Source organism: Camelina sativa, chromosome 20 (assembly GCF_030686135.1).
Source record: "Camelina sativa cultivar CO46 ecotype springtype chromosome 20, ASM3068613v1".
Taxonomy (NCBI): Eukaryota; Viridiplantae; Streptophyta; class Magnoliopsida; order Brassicales; family Brassicaceae; genus Camelina; species Camelina sativa.
Genome location: NC_141899.1, coordinates 5514022 through 5535392, shown reverse-complemented (window position 1 = coordinate 5535392; position 21371 = coordinate 5514022). Strand labels below are relative to the sequence as shown.

The 21371-nt window shown below is 37.9% G+C and overlaps 6 protein-coding genes across 14 annotated transcripts; 2 read left to right on the top strand and 4 right to left on the bottom strand.

The window, feature by feature from the left end:
- Nucleotides 1-152: 152 nt before the first annotated feature.
- On the bottom strand, nucleotides 153-3309 carry LOC104769568 (hydroxyproline O-arabinosyltransferase 3). Its single transcript, XM_010493808.3, has 9 exons — nucleotides 2942-3309; nucleotides 2183-2687; nucleotides 2015-2082; nucleotides 1734-1935; nucleotides 1496-1593; nucleotides 1322-1391; nucleotides 1110-1181; nucleotides 690-803; nucleotides 153-375 (listed from the first exon to the last, which is right to left on the bottom strand). The coding sequence occupies exons 2-9, from the start codon at nucleotides 2573-2575 to the stop codon at nucleotides 313-315; spliced, it is 1080 nt and encodes a 359-aa protein (XP_010492110.1). The 5' UTR covers nucleotides 2576-2687; nucleotides 2942-3309; the 3' UTR covers nucleotides 153-312.
- A 544-nt stretch (nucleotides 3310-3853) lies between these two features.
- Nucleotides 3854-6056, bottom strand: LOC104769567 (ADP/ATP translocase 2, mitochondrial). 3 transcript variants are annotated; one of them, XM_019242134.2, is made up of 4 exons: nucleotides 5975-6056; nucleotides 4918-5414; nucleotides 4472-4843; nucleotides 3854-4367 (listed from the first exon to the last, which is right to left on the bottom strand). In XM_019242134.2, exons 2-4 carry the CDS (start codon nucleotides 5404-5406, stop codon nucleotides 4071-4073), a joined length of 1158 nt encoding a protein of 385 aa, XP_019097679.1. In that variant the 5' UTR covers nucleotides 5407-5414; nucleotides 5975-6056; the 3' UTR covers nucleotides 3854-4070. The 3 variants fall into 3 exon arrangements, with proteins under 3 accessions (XP_019097679.1, XP_087359649.1, XP_010492107.1); XM_087503523.1 differs by having other exon boundaries at nucleotides 5908-6026; XM_010493805.3 differs by having other exon boundaries at nucleotides 5818-6010.
- Nucleotides 6057-8802: 2746 nt separating this feature from the next.
- LOC104769566 (flowering time control protein FY) lies at nucleotides 8803-14119 on the top strand. Of its 2 annotated transcripts, none has more exons than XM_010493803.3 (18): nucleotides 8803-9138; nucleotides 9241-9329; nucleotides 9565-9633; nucleotides 9744-9848; nucleotides 10043-10138; nucleotides 10226-10308; nucleotides 10736-10807; nucleotides 10879-10976; nucleotides 11284-11343; nucleotides 11451-11511; nucleotides 11600-11687; nucleotides 11787-11850; nucleotides 12114-12192; nucleotides 12388-12477; nucleotides 12601-12686; nucleotides 12903-13354; nucleotides 13462-13632; nucleotides 13802-14119. In XM_010493803.3, exons 1-18 carry the CDS (start codon nucleotides 8949-8951, stop codon nucleotides 13859-13861), a joined length of 2013 nt encoding a protein of 670 aa, XP_010492105.1. In that variant the 5' UTR covers nucleotides 8803-8948; the 3' UTR covers nucleotides 13862-14119. The 2 variants fall into 2 exon arrangements, with proteins under 2 accessions (XP_010492105.1, XP_010492104.1); XM_010493802.3 differs by having other exon boundaries at nucleotides 13799-14119.
- A 130-nt stretch (nucleotides 14120-14249) lies between these two features.
- On the bottom strand, nucleotides 14250-15677 carry LOC104769565 (uncharacterized). 2 transcript variants are annotated; one of them, XM_010493800.3, is made up of 3 exons: nucleotides 15310-15677; nucleotides 14740-15006; nucleotides 14250-14465 (listed from the first exon to the last, which is right to left on the bottom strand). In XM_010493800.3, the coding sequence occupies exons 1-3, from the start codon at nucleotides 15423-15425 to the stop codon at nucleotides 14378-14380; spliced, it is 471 nt and encodes a 156-aa protein (XP_010492102.1). In that variant the 5' UTR covers nucleotides 15426-15677; the 3' UTR covers nucleotides 14250-14377. The 2 variants fall into 2 exon arrangements, with proteins under 2 accessions (XP_010492102.1, XP_087360494.1); XM_087504368.1 differs by having other exon boundaries at nucleotides 14740-14896; nucleotides 15310-15577.
- Nucleotides 15551-18538, bottom strand: LOC104769564 (protein IQ-DOMAIN 11). Of its 4 annotated transcripts, none has more exons than XM_010493797.3 (6): nucleotides 18206-18538; nucleotides 17723-17853; nucleotides 17318-17623; nucleotides 16642-16857; nucleotides 16427-16558; nucleotides 15551-16340 (listed from the first exon to the last, which is right to left on the bottom strand). In XM_010493797.3, the coding sequence occupies exons 2-6, from the start codon at nucleotides 17789-17791 to the stop codon at nucleotides 15729-15731; spliced, it is 1335 nt and encodes a 444-aa protein (XP_010492099.2). In that variant the 5' UTR covers nucleotides 17792-17853; nucleotides 18206-18538; the 3' UTR covers nucleotides 15551-15728. The 4 variants fall into 4 exon arrangements, with proteins under 4 accessions (XP_010492099.2, XP_010492098.2, XP_010492100.2 ...); XM_010493796.3 differs by having other exon boundaries at nucleotides 18120-18517; XM_010493798.3 differs by having other exon boundaries at nucleotides 17723-17821; nucleotides 18120-18517.
- Nucleotides 18539-19494: 956 nt separating this feature from the next.
- LOC104769563 (ATP synthase subunit O, mitochondrial) lies at nucleotides 19495-21318 on the top strand. Of its 2 annotated transcripts, none has more exons than XM_019242299.2 (6): nucleotides 19495-19754; nucleotides 19998-20048; nucleotides 20219-20462; nucleotides 20566-20678; nucleotides 20772-20858; nucleotides 20958-21318. In XM_019242299.2, exons 1-6 carry the CDS (start codon nucleotides 19641-19643, stop codon nucleotides 21084-21086), a joined length of 738 nt encoding a protein of 245 aa, XP_019097844.1. In that variant the 5' UTR covers nucleotides 19495-19640; the 3' UTR covers nucleotides 21087-21318. The 2 variants fall into 2 exon arrangements, with proteins under 2 accessions (XP_019097844.1, XP_010492096.1); XM_010493794.2 differs by having other exon boundaries at nucleotides 19513-19754; nucleotides 20001-20048.
- The last annotated feature ends 53 nt before the right edge of the window (nucleotides 21319-21371 follow it).

Sequence of the window (21371 nt, the reverse complement as noted above, 5' to 3'; positions counted from 1 at the left end):
GACGGAACTATTACCTCCGTCTAATTGAACTCATTTTGTCCTTTAGACTGGTTCTGAAGAACAGACAACATTATCCACTGTTAATTTTTGTAATCAGTAACTAGAACCCAAAATGTTTTACTCTCTAACTAGAGATCATTGGAGCATGTGTGTTGTCTGAAACCAAGAATTTCATAATTTTTACTACTCGAGTTCATAAATAAAGACAAGAACATGTATAAAGGAAGTAAAATGAGAAAAGACAATCTCTGTTGGCAAAAATATTGATGTATGGATTCGTCCCTATAGTTTTCTGTTTTGTGAATGTGAAAGTTAGAGAGTGTCCCAATTTGGAATATTCGAAGTAGCTTCATTCACCATCTTCACAAGAGTCACCTGCACCCACCACAAACACACAATTAGGCTTCTCGCTCTCACACTTGTTGTCAACAATTGACCACAAGTACAAACCGTGATTCCTAAAGATATATTAACAGACTTATGCATATCATCTGCCCGGGAAGTAAAAAAAATAGCAAATTGACAAATTACAACAAACTTAATTAAGCCTTTGTGTATGATGAAGTTCCTAATATAGTCTCGGCTTCCACTAAACCAATGGACATGATGTGAATAAGTTCCCCTATGAGCTATGTTTGTATGGACCTTACTGCATAGGATCAGATTAAAGTGGCAAATATATAACATACCACACTTTCTGGAACACCGCGAGGCGGCATGGACATGTTCCTCGGAGGAGGACCCCGCAAATGTGATCTCTTATCGAATCGCCACTCTCCTATTTTGCCATATGTCAGCTCCCCCTATATTTAACAGTCAGGTAATGTAGTTAGCTTATAATACATATGAAACTGAAATACATACTCTATCACGGAGTTCTGAGGGCGGATCATTGAAACGTCCTATAAGTTAAAGGCATTGCATAGTGTTGTAGACAAACAAACTTAGTAGTTTCACAAGAATCTAGTAAAGAAAACTTAAATAAACGAAGCAAAAACGAATGACCAAAAGGTTTCATCAATAATGTGAGAATACTTAAAACAATTGACTGATCAAGATGTAAGTCTGTTTTCAAATTTATCTTCCAAGAAATGTCAAACAGAAATCACCTTCATGTTGTAATCGCATCCATAAGTGTAATGGATAATAAACTTCCCCTTGGTAGACAAATCCCACGGAGGCTGAAAGATACGGTGAGATCACATAAGAATACTAAGAAAAGAAAAGACTTTTGTAACTTTCACAAAACAAAGTAACAACAATATGACTTCGACATGGAAACCAAAACCAGTGCAGTAATCAGCAAAAGGCCGATTCCTACCTGAAGCATGAAATCCTTCCGAAGTATGTGCCGCACCCCATGCAGAGCAGAGGCAATTGCATAACCGTACCTTATCAAGCAGAAAAAGAGAAGATAAAGATGTCACTTAACAACAATGGGATTCAAAAGGTGGAGAGCCAATTTATGAATAAAGATTTGGTTTTCAGTGCTAACATTTCCAACACCCATCCAAATGCCTTATCCGTTTCTGGATCGTTTTTCATTGTCAGTGAGATATTCATCCATGTAGGAGCGATCTTTTCAAGTGATTCCTGCATAAGAAAGTAAATGCATGTCAACATCAAGTTTTAAGCATAAACAGGAGAAACAACATACTCATCTAGAGATCTTTAATTCCAAGAAGTGAGACAGATATAACCACATAGAATGATTTTAGCACATATAATCTCACCTTGCTTATAATAACAGGAGAGTTTCCAATGGGATCGATATTTGTTACCGGGCCCATCCCCACTGGATAATACTTTCTGACAATGTTTTCGTACTTTTCAGGAGTAATATAGAAAAACGGAAACGCTGCTGGGAATCCTCCAACAGCCAAATTGGGTAAAGGGTTAACAAATATATGATCAGGCTCTGCCATGAGCACATAGCTGCACAAACATTAAAAAGCATGAGACTTTAGCAAACATTAGAATGTGTTTTGTTGAAAAAGAAGGCGACAGGACTTACTCTTCCTTGATGGTAGCTCTTTCAAGCCATTGCACGAATGCCCAAGGTCTATTCAAGACAACATACCCCTACATACATAATCACAAAAAAAAAAAGAGTGATTCAGTGATAAACCATCAACAAAACTAAGGCCAAGTGGAGGAAAAGGGAATAAATCAAAAGCCATACCCGATCAAGACCTGGGGGAAGAGGATCAACAACAAAAGTGGGTATTTCATCCATCAAGTTATCGGAATTACCAGAGTGCAAAATGCGGGTGAAGCCTCCCATATCAGAGCCAGGAAGAGCTTTCTTCTGCTGATACCAATAATACATAATACGACACTGCCACTTATTATAAGGTGCATCAGTGGCCGTAAGAGCAACATGAAAAGGTGCTGGAGAAGTCTTGGCCTTTCTAATGTTAAGAGGCATCTGAACAACAGGATCATCAACAAGTGGACTCCCATATGAATTACTCACACCAGATCTATTGTGAACTATAAGTGTCAGAAGATTATATGTCACAACAAAGAACCCAAAACCCAACAAACACAGAAGCAAGCCCGACGCTTTCCCCATTTGTTTATTCTCAAATCAAAAACCACTAAAATTACAAAACAGATTTCCACTATACTACTGCCTTCAAGCTTAGCAGCATAGATTCATAGCAGTGAAGCTCACAAATTCATTCCTGCAACCAAAGGTGATGACTTTTAAAAAAAAACGAATCGTGACGAGCCTAAGCTGATGCAACTTTGCAAAATTGAGAAACCAAGCCGTAAAAAATGTGTCAACTTTATGAGAATCAACCGATCAAATCTAATCAATTTTGACCCAATCAAGAGATCAGTTATAAGGGGGAGAGAGTTTGGGATTACAGAAAAGTTAAAAGATCTGAAGAAGGAGAAACCCACAAATAAAAAATTAAGAATTTTGAAAGCTTACAGATTCTTCGAGGAGAAGGAATTAGGAGTGTCGCCGGAGAAGAATAAGAGATGCGGAGGAGGAGTAATAATTAATGCGAAGTGGGGTTGACTAAAGACTAACGATGCGTCATTAACGAATTAATAAACACATGTCCACAAATCTGATTTGACAAATGTGTGTGTTAGGAGGATCGTGCCAATAGAATTATACCGATGGCTTTGCAATAATACTAATTTATAGAGAGGAAAATTACAAAAACCAAACAAAAGAGGTTCTTCAGGAAGTGCTAGTGTGTGCATAACACGTTTTTGGAACTTGATTACGTTGAATCTCTGATTTGCCAACGAATTAAACACTCTTACTTATTAGTGCCAAAACTATTTGGGAATTTACTGTCGTTGGATTCATTTATGTACTTGTACGAATGGTTGTGTTAGTGTAGTGGTCGTTGAGAATATCCCCAAATTACGGTTATTGGTCACATGGCTTGACAGCTTGTAACATACAAATTGTAAGGATTAGCAAATATGACTAACAGATGGCCAATACAACTTGCGTGTAATTTTGGTTTTTCGACGTTCACTTTGTTTTGATTTTTTTACGAGACCTGTATCTACTTTAATCTTCATATTTTGAGGTTTTTCTTTCTTTTGTAAACGTGCTCCTCGCTATTGAGCTCCCGAGAATCTGATCATAGCTGTCAGTTTTACGCGCAAGCCACTCAAAAGTATACCTTACTGAGACATTTTTGAGTTGGTTGAATGAACTTTTCGTTATGGGTAACTCCCACGTCTTACATTTCTCTTTTCCAGTTTGTTTATTCAATAACGCTGATTTGCCTTACTTCGGCGTTTTTTTCTACCTCTCTATCAATAGTGTTCACGAGAACAACGAATACGCACTAGTAAGCTACATAACGGTAACATCGTATTTTGGTTCGAAGGAGTTAAGTCTCCCTCCCAAACAAAATTTTATTTAATATAACAAAAAAAAACTTATAGCCGAAAGATAAATTTCCCCTTGCTCCTCTCTAATTTAACGGGAAAATGTTTCATCAATATCTTTTTTGTTTCATTAAGTCTGAAACTGCAAGAATAAGAGAAGAAAAGAAAGCCGAGGCTTTATAGTGACTGTGGGGATTTAGTACTTAGGCACCTCCAGAACCGTACTTCTTGCCGAAGACGATTAACTGCAGCTTGTCGTAGCCAGCAAGCACACCAGCACCTGCAATGGCACGCAGGATGTTGGCACCAGCACCCTTGAACAGTGACTTGGCTCCTTCGTTCTTCAGGATCTGTTGGAAGGCATCCATCGAACTCTTGTACTTTACTGCTTCACCTGATGTCATCATCATTCTTCTTCGGACAGTGTCAATCGGGTAGGATGCAAGACCCGCACCATTGGTGATGAGCCATCCAAGAGCAAAACTAGCGAAGAAGCTGTCCTGAAATATCCACCAAGAAAAGAGATATATCAACATTAGAATCAAACAAGACACGATCCCTTATTTCTTAAGATGTTACTTAAGAGAATAGAGCTCAAACGAACCTGCATGTCTCCGGTGAGGAGAACAGGCTTCACAGAGTCGTACAGTCCAAAGTAGAGACCACGGTAGACAATAATACCAGCACAGGAGATGTTGAATCCACGGTAAAGTCCAGCAATACCATCCGACCTGAGGGTCTTCTTGTAGACATCAACAAGACCATTGAACTGCCTTTCACCTCCCTTCTTGGCAGACTTAGAGTCATTGGCAAGACGGGTACGTGCATAGTCAAGAGAGTACACAAAGAGAAGGGATGAGGCACCAGCAGCACCTCCAGATGCCAAGTTACCAGCAAACCACTTCCAGTAGCCATCCCTGTCTTTCTTGAAGTTGAAAAGCCTCTTGAAGTAATCTTTAAACGCAAAGTTCAAGGCCTAGCAAGTGAGAGATATAGATCAGTAATCGAACTGGACGTTTTTTAAAAGCAAAGAAGTGAAACTTAACCAACCTGAGTGGGGAAGTAACGGATAACATTAGCTGTGTTTCCTCTCCACAAAGAACCAAAACCCTCATCCTTAATTGTCCTGCCGAAACATTCACCAATACCCTTATAAGGCTGAGAGAGCCTGCCAGCCTTGAGCATCTCATCCTGGTTTTGAATCAAAAGCTTGACACGCTCAATGGGAGCAGCAGCGGTCTTAGATACAGCAGCAGAAACACCACCCATCAGGAAATCAATAGCAAAGTTAGTGAACCCTTTCTCTCCTGGAGCTTGGACAAACACAGGAGAAGTAGTAGTAGCAATCCGAGATGCGGCCACAAGAGGATTCTGAAATACAGCATTCGAGTAGTTTCCGTATGATGCTCGCCTTTGGTACGTAGCAGGGCTCTGAAAAGCAGAAGCATAACCCTGAACATCGTGAGAAACAGTAGAACGCAAGAATTGGTCAGAAGAAGCCTTTTGAAGAATCGTGGTGTGCTGAGTCTTTTCAACCATTTTGACCTCTACAAAAAGAGTAAACAAACATTAGTGAAACTATAAGACATGGATTATTCTGTAAACTGCAGCAAGAACACCAATAACAAGGCTTGATGGGAAAACTTAAAAACACGGCTCCGCTTTGAACGAAAGAGCTCTAAATGAAATCTAGTAGTAAGTAACAACATCAATCTAATATGATCATATATATAACCGTCAACGTGGTCCGCACGATAGATCCATACATTAGTAACAAAATGGTGGGGATATAAGCAACAGAGCCAAATCATTTCCACAAGCAGATCTATCTTCTATTGTATCGAAACATTCACACTCAACATGCGATCTACGTTCAAACTAAATCAAGAACTACGCATGGAAACCATCGGATCGTCGATACAACACGAGACACACTATATCATTTTTTACCTTCTTTGATAATAGACTGTGAAAAACAGATCAATAAAAATCAAATGAAGAAACAGAGAGGAAGAAGAAGATTTAAAGGGAGAGAGTAACCAAAAATTATCTAAGAAAAAAATCGATGGCAATGCGAAACAGAGGGAGCGAGATTCTTCGCCCTTACTTGTCGCGAAGAAAACGAAGAGAGAATTTGCGTTTTGTGTGGCGAAGAGGCGAGTCTTTTTATTGCCCTTCACGAAAAATAGGGTCGCACTAGATAGAAATCAGGTGTAACGCTCCTTAATATGCGCTCTGAAGCTTGAAACCGTTAGATGACCGAGAGTGGAATACAGATGGATTTTGAGCCGTTGATTTTGATTACTTAAGGAAATAATTTGGTTTAAGGAAAGGTATAAACTGCGTTAATGGCCCTTGGATCGTGCCATTTATTTGGCGCCTAAAATCAGGAAACATTTATTTTATTTCCAAATTTTGGTAGTCAACCATGATGACGTTTAAGCATTTCTTTAACTTTATAGTCGGGTGAAAGTTGATTAATAACATGAAAACACAACAAGCTCAGTCCACCAGTGAGCTCCTGTTCCGTCTTGTACACCACTAAAGCCGTCAAATTATAGACTCTGCAGTCGGCTAGGGGTCGACGCATTGTACAAAATTATATCCATGGAATGCTTTTATTTGTTGGTACTGATTGGTGAACATAAACAAAGTATTACAAGTGGTACAACTTCGAATTTTTACAAATCACAAACACTTTATTAAAAGCTTTACTCTCAGCTTTTTTGTACAGTTTTCGTATACAGCTTTTTTTTTACAGATTTGCACTATTCTTAACAGTTTACAGTTTCAGTTTATAGCTTTTCTGTACAGCTTTGGCTATGTTACCAATCATATCCGTTGTATATGAGTAAATCTTTCACTTTGACTTTACACTATAATCTTGTAAGTATAATCGCAGTGGGCCCCATCTCTAATCGCAGTCCATGGGCCCACCTTCTTTAATAGGTTTCACGTCCTCTCACTAGGTTCGTGAGCCCATCTATATCTGACGGTCGGTTTGCTACGTCCGGGAGGCTTAAAAGACTTGTAACCATCCCTACAAATCACCACATGATCTTTTCCTGTGTTTTTTTCTCACTCGCACAGTTCCGACAGTCACTTCCCGAAAGGTCATCCATCCTGAGACTACTCCAGCTCAAGCACGCTTAACTCTGGAGTTATCTCAAGACCTTTGACCGAAAAGATAAGTGCACTTTGGTGACATAGGTGGTCAAATCAATTCTTTTAAACCTCTTCGCGAGTCTCTGAAACCGGGGTGTCACAAATCTTCAGGCTGTCATATATCTTTTGACTTAGGGCTGAAGGCTGGAAGTCTTGTGATATTTGACGTTAAGGGTTTTATATCATATCCCACGTCTTCTAGACTTCTAGTTATAGATTATGCTATGTTTTGCTCATTCTCGCAAAAAACATGCTAGAAGCTGAAAAGGTACAAACCTAAAATCATACAGGTTCAAGACTCTAGAGGATTTGAGTCTTTGACTATATATGTACTATTATAAATAAATAAAAACCATGTAAGACCTGCTAAAATCCGCACTAACCATGGACTGAACCATTACTGAAGTGTGTTATAATCGAAGGTTATTATTACAAGGTCATCATTGATAGCAATACCAGACTAAAGCCTCCAACCGAAGCAGAGTATTTGCTTTCTACACCTCCTACAACAGCACAAAACGATGCCGGTTCGCAAAGCAATCAAACGGGCCAAATGTTGAAAGAAGGAAAGCCCGTTAAGCCCAGCATAATACAACGGTCGACTCTTACACACTCTGCAATGGCTACGTCACAGTTTTCAGATGAAAGGGAAGCTTCAATTCAAGACAAAATTGGGGCAGCAGAGGAAGCAGTTAAGACTGCATAATGTCGAGACAAAACCAAAGAAGCAAAGGCCTTAGCCTCGTGTCTCGACAATACGGATAAAGCAGCAATATAGAGATCAAGTTGCAAACCAATGAAAGAGACATCTAACCAATTCACAGCCATAGATGCCAAATGTGTAATTGGATTTTGACAACTGTCAAAATACTCTAGGATTTATGAAACTTGTATAAATAAGCTGTTAGCAGCATTGTAAACCTTTGACCTGAATAATACTCCCTCCGTTTTAAAATATAAGATGTTTTGGAGAAGTTTATTGTTTCATAATATAGGATGTTTTCAAATTTCAATTCAACTTTTAGATTAGTTTAGTATTTTATATTATGCAGTATTGTTTCTGATTGGTTGAACTTGTTAAAAGTAAAGACTTTTTAATCTGCGTGCTTTGTTTAAAACATTCTATATTTTGAAACGGAGGGAGTACAAAAGTTCCAAAGTTACAAGTTTTCCTATTCTGCTTTCAATCATATCATCCAATCGTATTTGGTCAATATTTCAAATAGCATCGATCGAAGATATATTGTATCATGATAGATGGTTGTTACATGACCCAAGCAGCAATCCTACACTTTCTTGGAATACGGTATGAGAGTAAAAGAGCATCGAGTGGGTGGTTTTTAGTTGAATGGCTTCAAACGCAAAAAAACCAATCTGCGAAGCCACGTCAATGCATCACGAACCGATACAATTTTCGGGTGAAGTGTTACAATCTGCTCCGGCTCCACTATGAATACATGAGTAATTATATGTGTTTTCATTTACAATTCAACACATTTACGCTATATCAAGATTTAAATGATCAGTAGTGACACAACACAACAATGATCTTATTAGTACAACTACTAAAGTACGAATGCTAACTTTTAAATTTCTAAATGAAAACTGATAACTGAATCATACATACGCAAAATGTATATTTGTCGTATATTAAAAAAAAAAACTAAAAATTATTGAAGTTTTACATTTTTTTGTTTTCAAAAAGGTTTTTTAAAATTTTTACTAAAAGAAAATTGCAACATATATAAAGCCTAAAAAAAAAAAAAAGGTAAACTAATCGACTTCTTAATTAATCTTATCGCTAGTTTAGAACAGACCGGCGTACCGATACACTTCTCAAGGGCCAAAGGCTTTGAACCCTAAATTCGAGGGGTTTGGCTTTGCCGAGAAGAAAAAAACCCTAATCTTTACAAATTATGTACGGTGAATCGATGCAACAGCTCCCACCAATACAAAATCAACAGCTAGGGGGACATATCCCCGGCAGCGATATGCACAGGGGTTCACAGATGCCGCCACAGCCTATGATGCGGCAGTCATCAGCTTCTTCCACTAACATTAATCACGACTACCACCACTCATCTGCCCCAAACAATTCCTTTGACCGTAACTTAGCACTTTAAAGACTCGACCTTTTTTTGTTTTTGTTATTTTCGATTTGTGAATTACTTATGAGATCTGATTTCTCTTGGTTTGATGTCGCTGCAGCACATGACAGTTTTGGGGCGAAACGTATGAGAAAGCATACTCAGAGAAGAGCTGTTGATTACACCAGCACCGTTGTGAAATACATTCAGGTAATTGTATTCTACTTCTTCGTTAGATTGATTATATTTCTCTTGTTTTCTGTAAAGTTTTCGTCTTTATCTCTGCACTCATATCCTCATCCCTCCCTAATTGAATTCTCCAGTCTCTTTTAACTCAAGAGTCATTAGATAGCATAGTCTTTTATGGAATGCAACTAGGATATGTGGGTTAATGTAGAACTAAAAGTACAGACTTTGTTTACTCCTTATATGTTTTTTTGTTCAGGCTCGAACATGGCAGCGAGACTCAAGGGATAGGACCTTTTTGCAAGCAACCCCAGCTGCAGCAGTTGATGTTAGATTTCTTTGCTTTTCTTGGTTATGCTATAAGATTTTTAATCTCAGTATCATTCTCTTTATTTTTTCCAGTATTTTAATGATTTAACTTTTATATCAATGTTTCAGATGCTTCCCACTGTTGCGTATTCAGATAATCCTTCAACAAGTTTTGCTGCAAAGTTTGTTCACACATCTTTAAACAAGAATCGTTGTTCAATCAACCGTGTATTGGTATATCCCTTTAACAGCTTGGTGTTTTCTATTTTTCTCTATTTGCCATGTTTTCTTAACACTATTATGTTCGACTTAATGCGATCCTTTTTTTTTTTTAACTTCTGTTAAGTTCGACTTAATGCCATCTTTTTTTTTACCTCTGTTAAGTTCGACATAATGCGATCATTGTTGATTGGGTTTCTTGTATTTAGTGGACACCTTCAGGAAGGCGTCTTATCACGGGCTCCCAAAGTGGGGAGTTTACTCTTTGGAATGGGCAATCTTTTAATTTTGAAATGATTCTTCAGGTTAGTTTCTCAGATAGAACTTCTGTTTTGATTTTTTTATAGCCGCTGCTCCTGGTGTTGACTTTTAAAATCTGCTGTCATTACCAGGCACATGATCAACCTATAAGGTCGATGGTATGGAGCCACAATGACAATTATATGGTTTCTGGTGATGATGGAGGCACAATAAAGTAATTTTTTTTTTCTTTCAGTCCCTAACTTGTGTGTAGATGGTAAATGAGAAGCTCAGAATTATATGATTAACATTTAGATTTTGCTGTCACTCAACCTATATAAGGTTATGGCTCTATAGGTTTCCTGATGATGGTAATGAAGACGCAAAAAAGTATTTTTTTTCTTCCTTTCAGTCCCTAACTTGTGTGTAGATGTAAAGGAGAAGCTCAGAATTCTATGACTAACATTTAGATTTTGCTGTCACTACACATGTTCAACCTATATAAGGTTATGGCGCTATAGGGATGATGATCGAGACCCAAAAACGTATTTTTTTCTTTCAGTCCCTAACTTGTGTGTAGATGTAAATGAGAAGCTCAGAATTTTATGATTGACATTTAGATTTTGCTGTCACTTTAGGATTAATTGTTTCTTATGTATCAGGTATTGGCAGAACAATATGAACAATGTGAAAGCCAACAAAACTGCTCACAAGGAATCAGTTCGCGATTTAAGGTAAAAAAAAGTTTGATATGTTAAATTGCATTAAATGAATCTTATTAAAATTAACAATGTGTATCACTCAGTTTTTGTAAAACAGCTTTGAAGTTCTGCTCGTGTTCTGATGATACGACTGTTAAAGTCTGGGATTTTGCCAAGTTCCAAGAAGAAAGCTCATTAACCGGTAATGTGATTTGAACAGATTGGTGGCAGATAGTTAACTTCTTGCTAGTCAAACTTGAATTTAGAAGGCCGTGGGAGGTGTTGTATGTTACTAGAATTGGACCCTTAGGCTACGTAGAAAAAGAAGATATTGAGATTCGGTTCAATGTTACGCTATGTAAAGTTAGTTAGTTTGCAGGCTCCATATTGGTGCATATAAGAATTTTTCTATCCTTTTGACGGCATGTATTCTCAGTTTTCTTCATATTTGTAACATCTGAGAATTTTTGACGTGACCAAAGGGTTCTTTATATTTTGAACTCAGGCAGGCCATGGTTGGGATGTCAAGAGCGTTGACTGGCACCCGACAAAGTCCCTACTAGTTTCTGGTACATTATTATATAGACTTCTATTTTGAATAATGCAATAAAAAAGTTATATATTTCAGTGCTTCTCTCTCTAGCTGAGTATTAATCGTTTCAATCTGTGTTGTCAGGTGGAAAAGACCAACTTGTCAAACTCTGGGATACTAGAACTGCGAGAGAGCTTTGCTCATTGTAAGTGGTACATAATGTAATATATATTTTATTAAAATTTCATGTTCAGAGCTTTGACAAATTTGATGGCCTATTCTCACTTCTGCAGTCATGGTCACAAAAACATAGTGCTTAGTGTGAAGTGGAACCAAAATGGCAATTGGCTTTTAACGGCCTCGAAAGATCAGATAATCAAGGTAAGGCTCACTTTATTTCGGGTCTATTAATATGTAAACGATATTTTTTTCTGTCCGTCATGGAAGCATTTGTTTGACACCTATGCATGTCACCTGCAGCTGTATGATATAAGGACTATGAAGGAGCTTGAATCCTTTCGTGGGCACACGAAAGACGTAACATGTAAGCTTTTAAATTCTGTAATGTACATGTCTTCAAACACGGGAAAGCAGAGAAACTTCCTGCATAAAATTACTTTTCTGTACATTGTCTAGGACTCTAAAGTATATGCCTTCAAATGATTATTATTGTACCCATGCTTTACTTATGGGGATCAATACACCAGACTTTTCTCATTATCCAATGGATGAGAGTTCTCAATTTGATTCTTCGACATTTCTTATTTGCAACTTTTTGTAATTACAAGTTGTTGAACTCTTATGAAGCTTTGGCGTGGCATCCCTTCCATGAGGAATATTTTGTCAGTGGGAGCTCTGACGGATCCATTTGTCATTGGGTTGTGGGGTACGTACTGTTGTGCAGCAATATGCTGTCTTATTTATTAGTTCATACTGCTATTGCTAAAATCACTTACAACAGTGTTTCTTGTCTACATTTCATATCGACGCTTTTACATACTAGTAGCATCTTACCGTACCTTTATTTTTGTGGATTTTGTCCGAGGTGTGCCTAATTTTGAAATACTTTCTTAATTCCCAGGCATGAAAACCCACAGATTGAAATCCCAAATGCTCATGATAACAGTGTTTGGGATCTTGCATGGCATCCTATTGGATATCTTCTTTGCAGGTAGCAATTACGATAATATGGTTCTAAGACTTTCTTACAGTTTCATTTTATGATATTTTGTGGTAGCTATGCTTTTGGTTAAATAATGCTTCAGATATTGATTTCTTACCTTAATATCTGCAGTGGTAGCAATGATCACACAACCAAGTTTTGGTGCAGAAACAGGCCTGCAGATAATCCCCGAGATGTCCTTCCTATGCAGAACCAAGGTTTTTTTCTAGGCTATTAGTATCTGATTTTTTTAGTAGGCATCTTAATGGAAAGGATACTATGTCCTTGTTCATATGAGTAGTAAAGATGTTGGGATAGGCTTAACTGGTCGGGCCCTGGCAGGGTCAGTCCTATGCTATAATGACTGGTTTGAAAGAGGAATTGAAGCTGTAATTCACTGATTTGTGTGTACTAATTACAATCATTTGTACTAGGCTATAATGAACAAGGTTTTGGTAATCGCCAGCCTGATAATTTCCAACCATCTGAGGCATCGCCAATTCCTGGAGCATTTGTGCCTGGGCTGACACGGAACGAGGGGACCATCCCAGGAATCGGAATAGCAATGCCATTTGATGCATCCTCTCAAGGGGAACATAAACAGCCTCTTCCAGGTTCAATGGCAGTGGGAGCTCCTCCGCTGCCACCTGGTCCGCACCCATCACTTCTTGGAAGTGGCCAGCAGCAAGGGTATCAGCAACAACAACACCACCAAGGCCATCCCCAGCAAATGCCTCCAATGCCTAATATGCCTCACCATCAGCTACCACCATCAGCCCATATGCCATTGCACCCTCATCATCTTCCCCGGCCTATGCAAATGCCTCCTCACGGTCACATGCCACCTTCCTCAATGCCTATGTCTCATCAGATGCCTGGATCAATGGTATCATGAGTTGGATTCGTCTTTGTTTTATGTCCTTAGTGATATTTGTGTAAAATCATTTTACCGTGTAGAACGAGATTTTAATTCTTCACTTGTTGTTGGAGTAGGGAATGCAAGGTGGCATGAATCCTCAGATGTCGCAAAGTCATTTTATGGGTGCTCCTTCAGGAGTATTTCAAGGACCACCAAGCAGTGGTGGACCCCAAATGTATCCTCAAGGACGTGGTGGTTTCAACCGTCCACAAATGATGCCAGGCTACAACAACCCTTTCCAACAGGTCCCGTCTAAACACTATACTTCGGTTATTTAGTATACCCTTTAAGGTTTCATATACATAGATTGATAGATATATAAATAAAAATTGATAGATATATAAATAAGCAAGATTTCTAAACAAAAATGCAAAATATCCTGATACGATTGAACCACATAACTTTGTGCAGCAGCAGCAGCAGCCGCCTTTACCTCCAGGCCCTCCACCGAACAACAATCAGCAACATCAGTAGGCAACCGTTGTATTAGTACATATCATGTTTGTAGACTTGACCACTTCTTTAAAGGAGATGGTTTCAAGATGATTCAACACTGTGAAATGGTTTTGCTGCTCATGTTTTGATTCTTTTAGCTGAACAAGTTAGTTTACAGAAGCTTTAGTGAATTTTTCACTTGTCAAATACTCAGTTTGGTTTCGTAAACAAACTTCTAAGGAAAGTACTTTCGTTTTGGAGAATTTGTTCTTTAAATAAAGATTGTTGTCCTCAAAATTGGTGTTTAGTTTTTTTCGCATTTGCTCATGTAACGTAAATTTCAAAAAATAGAAAATGATCAAGCCATATATTTTTTACACTAAGAATTAATCGAAGAAATCACCATGTCACCCTAAAACACTTAGCATAATGGTAATCTCAGTCGTAAATTATTGAGAAAAGTACATGATCAGCGTATCTGCCAACATACCACCGTCACGTTGCACCAAATGTTACACAATTAGACAGATATAAAACCATTCAAATTTGACAAAACTATTCCTGATTTGGAGATCTTGCCTTGGAGGAGTCTTGGCGTTTTTTCACAAAAAGCCTGCTCATATCCTCTGTGGCAACATTGCTCCTGCAGATAAATAAAATCACAAGTCATTCAGATCATAAAGTGTTCTAAACAAGATACTGCATCTATTTCAGGAGCTACTTCTCATAAAAATGCCCAGAATATCAACAATACATAACCTCCTAAAACGCACAAAGTCCCTATTCAACTCTTTCAATGATTGTTAACAATAACACTCCAGAGTCCATAGCCTTTCTCCATAGTATTCTAAGTTTAAGAAATAAAGTGAAAACGAAAATGAAACGAGCCAAAATATTATCAAGGTGATGGGACTAACCTTCCCTTGAGCTGAGGAGGTACAAGCACATTACCCATAGTTTCAGGAATATTCTTGGAATGAGGCAAATTTCCTCTCGGTACCTTGGGACGACGAGGGTGAGAAGAAGCATTCCTATTCAAGTCCCTCTTCCGTAACGCACTCTCGGCCATTGCAGCTGCAACAACAGAAGCATGGTCACCACCAGTCACCTGTGAGAGTGTCGGTGACTCCAGAAGAAACAAAGCATCTGGTAGCTTCTCAACACTCTCTTCCTGCTGACATCTCCTATAAACCCCCCCACAACAGATATTGTAACATCAATACCCAAAAGGCCAAAACTTTACACAAACAATGCTCTAGACTTAACCTTGACACCAACAATTCATTCAAAATCAGAATTGATTCAGATCCAAATCAACAAAAGGAACTCACTTTAGCAAACTAAGATTCTTGTACAAACGCATCTATACTAAAGAACAGTACTTGAAGCCTCAAAGCTAAGCTATATGAATCAAAACTAGTCATAACTGTTTTATTTCATCGGAAAAAAAAAAATCCCACAATTTCAGAAACCCTAGAATCACTCACTGTCTAGTTGGAGGAATTGGAGTGGGTTTTTGTTGCGGTTGTGGGAGTGATTGCTTCTCCTCGGCGGCTAAGACATCTTCGTCGGATGAAGAATCGTCGTAATCTACGAGTGACATACTTTCTCCAACCCTTGCTTGCGATCTCTTCCTTCCTTCCTAAACGACGTCGTTATAGCCGTTTGGTTTAGATATACACACAAACCTATGAAATAGATTTGTTCATCTATAGAGTGACTAGCCAATTTGGTATTAAGACAATATGTTTTATTGTCCTTGTGAAATTAGCCAATTGAAGTTGAGATGACAAAGAAATGTAAACAAAAAAAAAAAAAAAACGAAAGAAGATTTGGATACACATGAGACTGTGACACTTAAAAGAACGTATGTGTATGATGTATATACAGGGTTTCAATATCCCACTCATCTCAAGCTACTCTGCTTGTTCCAGCTCGGTAGAGATCTTTCTGAATTAATGCTCAGATCGTTCAACAGAGTATTACTATTATTGCATGATTTTAAAGGGCCTATGTTAAATCCCCTTAACCCTGGTGACCGTTGCTGGTATGCACTTGGTCTAGTATTACCGCCATTGTTTGCTATCCTGACTTTGCTTGGTGCTTCACTCATCATTGAGGTGGTTAAGCATAGCTTGTTCTTATACGGTGAGTAACTCTCCGACTGTGTGTCGAAGCTTCTTGGTCTTATCCTTGGGGAGCTTAAAGATCTTGACTTTGCCTTTGCTGACTCTGTTGCAACCATATAAGTTGGTGTACTTACAGCCACCGTGGCAGGGCTTTGTTCCTCTTCGCTTATTGAAACTTGTCTTTTATGATTATTCATCAATCTTCTTGGTGATGAGTTCCTTGGAGTTTTAAGCTGTTTCTCATTCAAAGTTTCCTCTTTAGGTTTTGTTTTCAAGGAGAAGTCGAGATCTTCGAGCTCCTTGCTTTTGGTTAGCTGAGTATCTACCCATTCGTCTAACCAGTACTTCCACTTCGTGTTACTCCCTTTCTGATATGACTCCGCTGATTTCTGATGTTCACAAGGAACAAGTGGTCAGGTCAATATCAAACTTATAAAGCAATACAATTCCACACTAAAGAAGCGTATAGAGATACCCGGTGGGTGACTGCATATTCCTTTATTCTTTCTCTTCTTAGTGAAGCTTCTTTCTTGCTCATGACGACAGCTTCTGCCTCTTCCTTTGTCAAAAGACTATCGTCCCATCTCTTTTGACTGTTTGTGTCCACCTGAAAATATAATGCTTTCTTACATACCGATAAAGTACTGCAATGTATTCAAAACGTTACCTTCCTTAGATCAGAAAACGTACCTTGAGAGTGTTGTCATTGAATGTATTGCCCTCTTCATAATCTCTGTGTGCACCTCCTCCGGGAATCTGTGTCCTCTTACCACAGACCTGTGACTGAATGTTCACAACAGATTGCAAGCATTTTAGTGTAGTCATTGCTTGGCGTCTCACGGCACGACCTCTGATATATGCTTGGAGCTTCACTATTCCCTTTAAGGCACGTAGAGCTTTCCTTGCCTGCAATGAAGTTCAAAAACATTATCAGCAACCCAAAATCCAGAAAATAAGAAGACACTTAAAAGTTTCACATCTGCCTCTCAAGACTTCATAGGTGATATTGACACAGGACATATCTGCATCAGGATGATGGTAAACAGTTACAGAACACACAGATACTGATATGATTGGAAGTTTGGAACCAATAAACTCCTTTATTCAATTCACCAAAAAAGTACACAAATTGATCAATGAGAGAAGTCATCTAGCTCTCAACCACTGCCTAAACCTGATCCTAGACTCATCCAGAATCCCCAACTCCAGCCTAAACTTTCATTAAACATGTTAGCTCTCTAGCTAACCTACTCAACTATAGTCAACACAACTACAAGCTAATAACATAACTTCAGTACTAGGATTTCATGAAAACAAGTCAATATTTTTCCAGAAAATCACAAAAGAAAAGGGTACAGAAGCTTACAAGATGACCCCGGAAAGCAGTCTGAATCCGAGTAGCAGCATGAACCTCTTCCTGTCTATCTAAAAACATTTGATACTGGACTACTAGATCAGCAGTTTCAGGGGATGTTGAACCTTTTGATTCTTCTATGGAATCTAACTGTCGACTACAAGATACTTGGCTGATCTCACCCACATCTGACACAATTTCCTCCTTCTGTTCCTCATACGATTCATTACTTGTCCTGTGCTCTGGAGGTGCTGTTATGGAAGGTAATCTTTTCTTAATCCTAAGCTTCCAAAACGTCCATTTTCTTCTCTTCTCTTTCTGCAGAAATACATAAGAAGAAGAAGAAGAATCAAACAAGACGCAGAAACCATCACCAGCAGAAGAATGAGATTTTTTTGTTTCCCTTTTGTTCCTCACCTTTTCTGAGTTAGCTTCTGAAATAAAAATCCTTTTCAATACAGTGAACAAGCCTTTCTTCTTAGCCATTGTTGCACAACCATCACCTGCTATAATGCTCTGGTAATGCTCACACAATCAGTCAACCAAATCTGAAACAAAAATCGAACTTTTTTTATATAAACAATGACCAAAATCAAATCAAAACACTACGGATACATATAGCCTAAAACCCTGGAATGTGCAAGTAATACACATCTCTCAGTACCATCATCCTAGATTTGATGAATCAAACTTGAGATCAATACTCTAGATTCTTCTTACAATAGACTGATTCTAGGAAAACCAAAATCCGCAGATATGTACTGAAATCTAAAAAATAGATCACACAAAGACACCAAAAAGCAAAAGAAAGTACCTAAAAAAGCACAATGCAGGTACAGCACACAATTGAAGTTTGTCTCCAAGATTTGAAACAAAACATATGAAAGAAAAAAACTTTACTTGATGGTGGTGTCAAAGATTTCTAAAAACGTTTTGCTTGATTGAAACTGTGTGAAATCGACAGAAACAAGAAGATTCAGGGAGAGGAGGGGTTTCTTCTGCAATGAGCGAAGATGACTTGACTGTTCATCAAATTATGAAATGTGAACAAAGAGAGAAGAAGCCTTGTTCTCTTCTCCACTGGTGCCGACAGGTGAACGTGCCACTTCATTGCCCCCCACTCGAAATTATACTTTTACCCCTCATCTTCCCACTGCTCCTAATTTCTGGTGTGTGTGTGGATGGATCTTTTGCTAATTTTTGCTACCACAAACTTGTTCTTGATTTTTGTATATATTACTTCAAAGATTTTAAAATATTATTAAGCTACGTTAATCATTACTTAAAAAGGTTAAATAAGATCTAATAGTATCATATTTTTATTTTATGTGTACAAATTTATAAGTTAAATTTCAAATGTAGTAAACAAATGCTCTCTCCATGTGGGAAGTTATTCATAAACATATCCTCAGACAGATCCCAAAGTCACACAACTCATAAATGCATTATACAATGTCAAAGATTAAATAAGTGTGACCATCCAAAGATAGTTTAAAAAGCACTTTAACAATAATACTGCAACAAAATAACAAGTGAAGTTGTAATGTATTAACAAAATCAAGAGTTCAAGACCATCATGTTTTGCTAATTAAAAACTAATCGTGCTTTGTGTACCTCTTTCAATACTGCTACAAAAGTCACATTTCACTTTATGTTGAAGACTTAATTTGCAAAGATGATTAGGTACTAGCCTACTATATATGATAATGAAACCTTTTTAAAAAATTGGTCAAACGACAATGACAACGCATTGTACATCTTTCAGATGGAAAAAAACATATTCTCCCAGTGGTATCGCTCTCAACAGGACAAAACTCTCAAAATCCAATTGCATCCATATATACATATATATTTTGTACAATGTTATCTTTTCTTTTAAAAAAAAAAAATAGACAAAGATCGAAAAACATTGTTGTACTACTACACATAGGGAAAATTTGAATACACATCTATATCTGTAGATCAGCAATAATACAAACTTTACTAATCTACAAGATCTGATTTATAAAAAGAAAAATATGAACATTAGTTGTATAATTATCTCATTTGTAACATGTTTAACCGTAGTTATATAAAAAAACATGTTAACAACTTAAAAAGAAAAAAGAAAAAAAGACTGAGCAAAACGAATCACAACCTAAGCTGGTTATAATAAGCCCAATAAAAATTAGTGTTAGCCCAGTAAGGCCCAATTTCACTTAGTAGTTATTTTCTTCACCTGACCAAGTTTGCATCTCTTTGCTCTCTCTCTCTCTCTCTCTCGTCAAAGCAGCTGATCGAGTATTCTCATTTTCTAGGGTTCCAATCAAAATCTATCTGCAACAACAACAAAAAAATGGCTTTGGCTAATCGTTTCAGATCAGGGATCTCCTTCTTCAAGAACATCTCCATTTCTGATTCTGTCTCCTCCGCTAGATCCAATCCCCATGGAGCCTCGCTTTTCCCTGCGGTAATTTTTTCTTAAAAAAACGAATCTTTAACTCCCATTTTTTTTTTTTGTTGTTGTAAAGAATCGATTTTATCAGTCGATCTAATCCCCTGATTGGCTTTATAACAATAGAGTATTGAATTATCGTGTTTTCATTGCTCAGTTTTACAATGTTGTTGAAGTCTGTATCTGTTATCGTTCTTGAGATTTTCCAGAGATATATTATCAATTCATCTTTAATATTTCGTATTTTTTTTTCTATAGCAGTTGAGAAGCTATGCAACTGCTTCGGCTCAATCAACCGCTAATGTTAAGGTACACACACTACACACCCTTGTCAACTTTTTACTATTTGTAAAAGCTTGAGTTTTGCATTGATGCGAGAACCGTCTAGGCATTGGGTAGCTGGGTTTTCTTGTAGTTGTTGGAAGTGAATTTGGATTTATACTTGTTGAGTTGATACATTGTGTATGTTGTTGTTTCAGGTGCCTATAGCTTTAGTTGGTGAAAATGGCAACTTTGCTTCGTGGCTATACATTGCAGCTGTGAAAATGAACTCCTTGGAAAAGATTGAGTCGGATCTTTCTGAGATGATTGAGGCTATGAAGACAGCTCCTACTTTTGCTCAGTTTACAAAGGACCCCTCTGTTCCTAGAGCGACAAGACTGGCTGCTATTAGGGATGCTTGTGATCAAGCAAAGTTTGCTGAACCCACCAAGAACTTCCTCTGTATGTAACTAAACTTAATTTGGAAAGTGCCTAGTTTTTTTCTTATGATTTTGATTGACCATGTTTGTTTTGATTGTATAAAGTTGTTTGCTTTCTGAAACAGCTTTGTTAGCTGAGAATGGAAAGCTGAAGAACCTAGATGCCATCGTGAAGAAGTTTATGCAGCTGACAAACGCACACAGGGGAGATATCAAAGTTTTGGTTACCACAGTCATGGTAAGCTATATATATAGTTTGATACAGTATTATCTCTTAAAGAACCTTAACTCAGCATATTGGATCGTATTAACGAATGATTTTGATCAACAGCCGCTTCCCCCTGCTGAGGAGAAGGAACTGAGGGAGACACTCCAGGAGATCATTGGAGAAGGGAAAAAAGTAACTGTGGAACAAAAGGTATGTAATCTGATACATCACAGGCTTGTTTGCGATTACGATGTGTAACCAACGCGGAATCTAAGAATCTATGTCTATGGTGGTAATGTTGGATTGCAGATTGATCCAAGTATCTACGGTGGGCTAATCGTAGAGTTCCAACAAAAGGTGTTGGACATGTCAATCAGGACAAGGGCACAGCAGATGGAGAGGCTCCTCCGTGAACCTGTGGACTTCACCAACCTCTGAAAATCTATCTTGAGAGAAACATCCCCCAAGAAAACAAGTTTGTGACGATGCCACCCAATTGACAAATAAAAATATGGACCCTCCGGGGAAAACAATATATAGCTTTGGCCACTTGCTCTCGTTTTTGAATTTTGTCATTTGCAATTTACCATTTGTTGTTGTTGTTTGCTCTTCCTTCGAAATAAGTTTTTTCGAGACGTCAAAATTTCAATGAGATTATATATTGTCCTTAGTTTTTGTTTGGTCACTTAACAGAATTGCTTACGAGACAAAAACAAGAGTACA

Excerpts from the sequence above, each read along its gene's own strand:
- LOC104769563 (XM_019242299.2), top strand. The coding sequence starts at position 19,641 with ATGGCTTTGGCTAATCGTTTCAGATCAGGGATCTCCTTCTTCAAGAAC. Across the intron at positions 19,755-19,997 it reads GAGCCTCGCTTTTCCCTGCG|CAGTTGAGAAGCTATGCAAC; the intron begins GTAATTTTTTCT and ends TTTTTTCTATAG. Across the intron at positions 20,463-20,565 it reads ACCCACCAAGAACTTCCTCT|CTTTGTTAGCTGAGAATGGA; the intron begins GTATGTAACTAA and ends TTTCTGAAACAG.
- LOC104769566 (XM_010493802.3), top strand. The coding sequence starts at position 8,949 with ATGTACGGTGAATCGATGCAACAGCTCCCACCAATACAAAATCAACAG. Across the intron at positions 10,309-10,735 it reads GATGATGGAGGCACAATAAA|GTATTGGCAGAACAATATGA; the intron begins GTAATTTTTTTT and ends CTTATGTATCAG. Across the intron at positions 13,355-13,461 it reads ATCAGATGCCTGGATCAATG|GGAATGCAAGGTGGCATGAA; the intron begins GTATCATGAGTT and ends TTGTTGGAGTAG.
- LOC104769564 (XM_010493797.3), bottom strand. The coding sequence starts at position 17,791 with ATGGCTAAGAAGAAAGGCTTGTTCACTGTATTGAAAAGGATTTTTATT. Across the intron at positions 16,858-17,317 it reads CTGCTTTCCGGGGTCATCTT|GCAAGGAAAGCTCTACGTGC; the intron begins GTAAGCTTCTGT and ends ACTTCATTGCAG. Across the intron at positions 16,341-16,426 it reads AATATGCAGTCACCCACCGG|AAATCAGCGGAGTCATATCA; the intron begins GTATCTCTATAC and ends TGTGAACATCAG.
- LOC104769565 (XM_010493800.3), bottom strand. The coding sequence starts at position 15,425 with ATGTCACTCGTAGATTACGACGATTCTTCATCCGACGAAGATGTCTTA. Across the intron at positions 15,007-15,309 it reads CCAATTCCTCCAACTAGACA|GAGATGTCAGCAGGAAGAGA; the intron begins GTGAGTGATTCT and ends GGGGGTTTATAG. Across the intron at positions 14,466-14,739 it reads CCTCCTCAGCTCAAGGGAAG|GAGCAATGTTGCCACAGAGG; the intron begins GTTAGTCCCATC and ends ATTTATCTGCAG.
- LOC104769568 (XM_010493808.3), bottom strand. The coding sequence starts at position 2,575 with ATGGGGAAAGCGTCGGGCTTGCTTCTGTGTTTGTTGGGTTTTGGGTTC. Across the intron at positions 1,594-1,733 it reads CTCCTGTTATTATAAGCAAG|GAATCACTTGAAAAGATCGC; the intron begins GTGAGATTATAT and ends TTTCTTATGCAG. Across the intron at positions 376-689 it reads GCGGTGTTCCAGAAAGTGTG|GTGACTCTTGTGAAGATGGT; the intron begins GTATGTTATATA and ends TGGTGGGTGCAG.
- LOC104769567 (XM_019242134.2), bottom strand. The coding sequence starts at position 5,406 with ATGGTTGAAAAGACTCAGCACACCACGATTCTTCAAAAGGCTTCTTCT. Across the intron at positions 4,844-4,917 it reads TCCGTTACTTCCCCACTCAG|GCCTTGAACTTTGCGTTTAA; the intron begins GTTGGTTAAGTT and ends CTCACTTGCTAG. Across the intron at positions 4,368-4,471 it reads TCCTCACCGGAGACATGCAG|GACAGCTTCTTCGCTAGTTT; the intron begins GTTCGTTTGAGC and ends TGGATATTTCAG.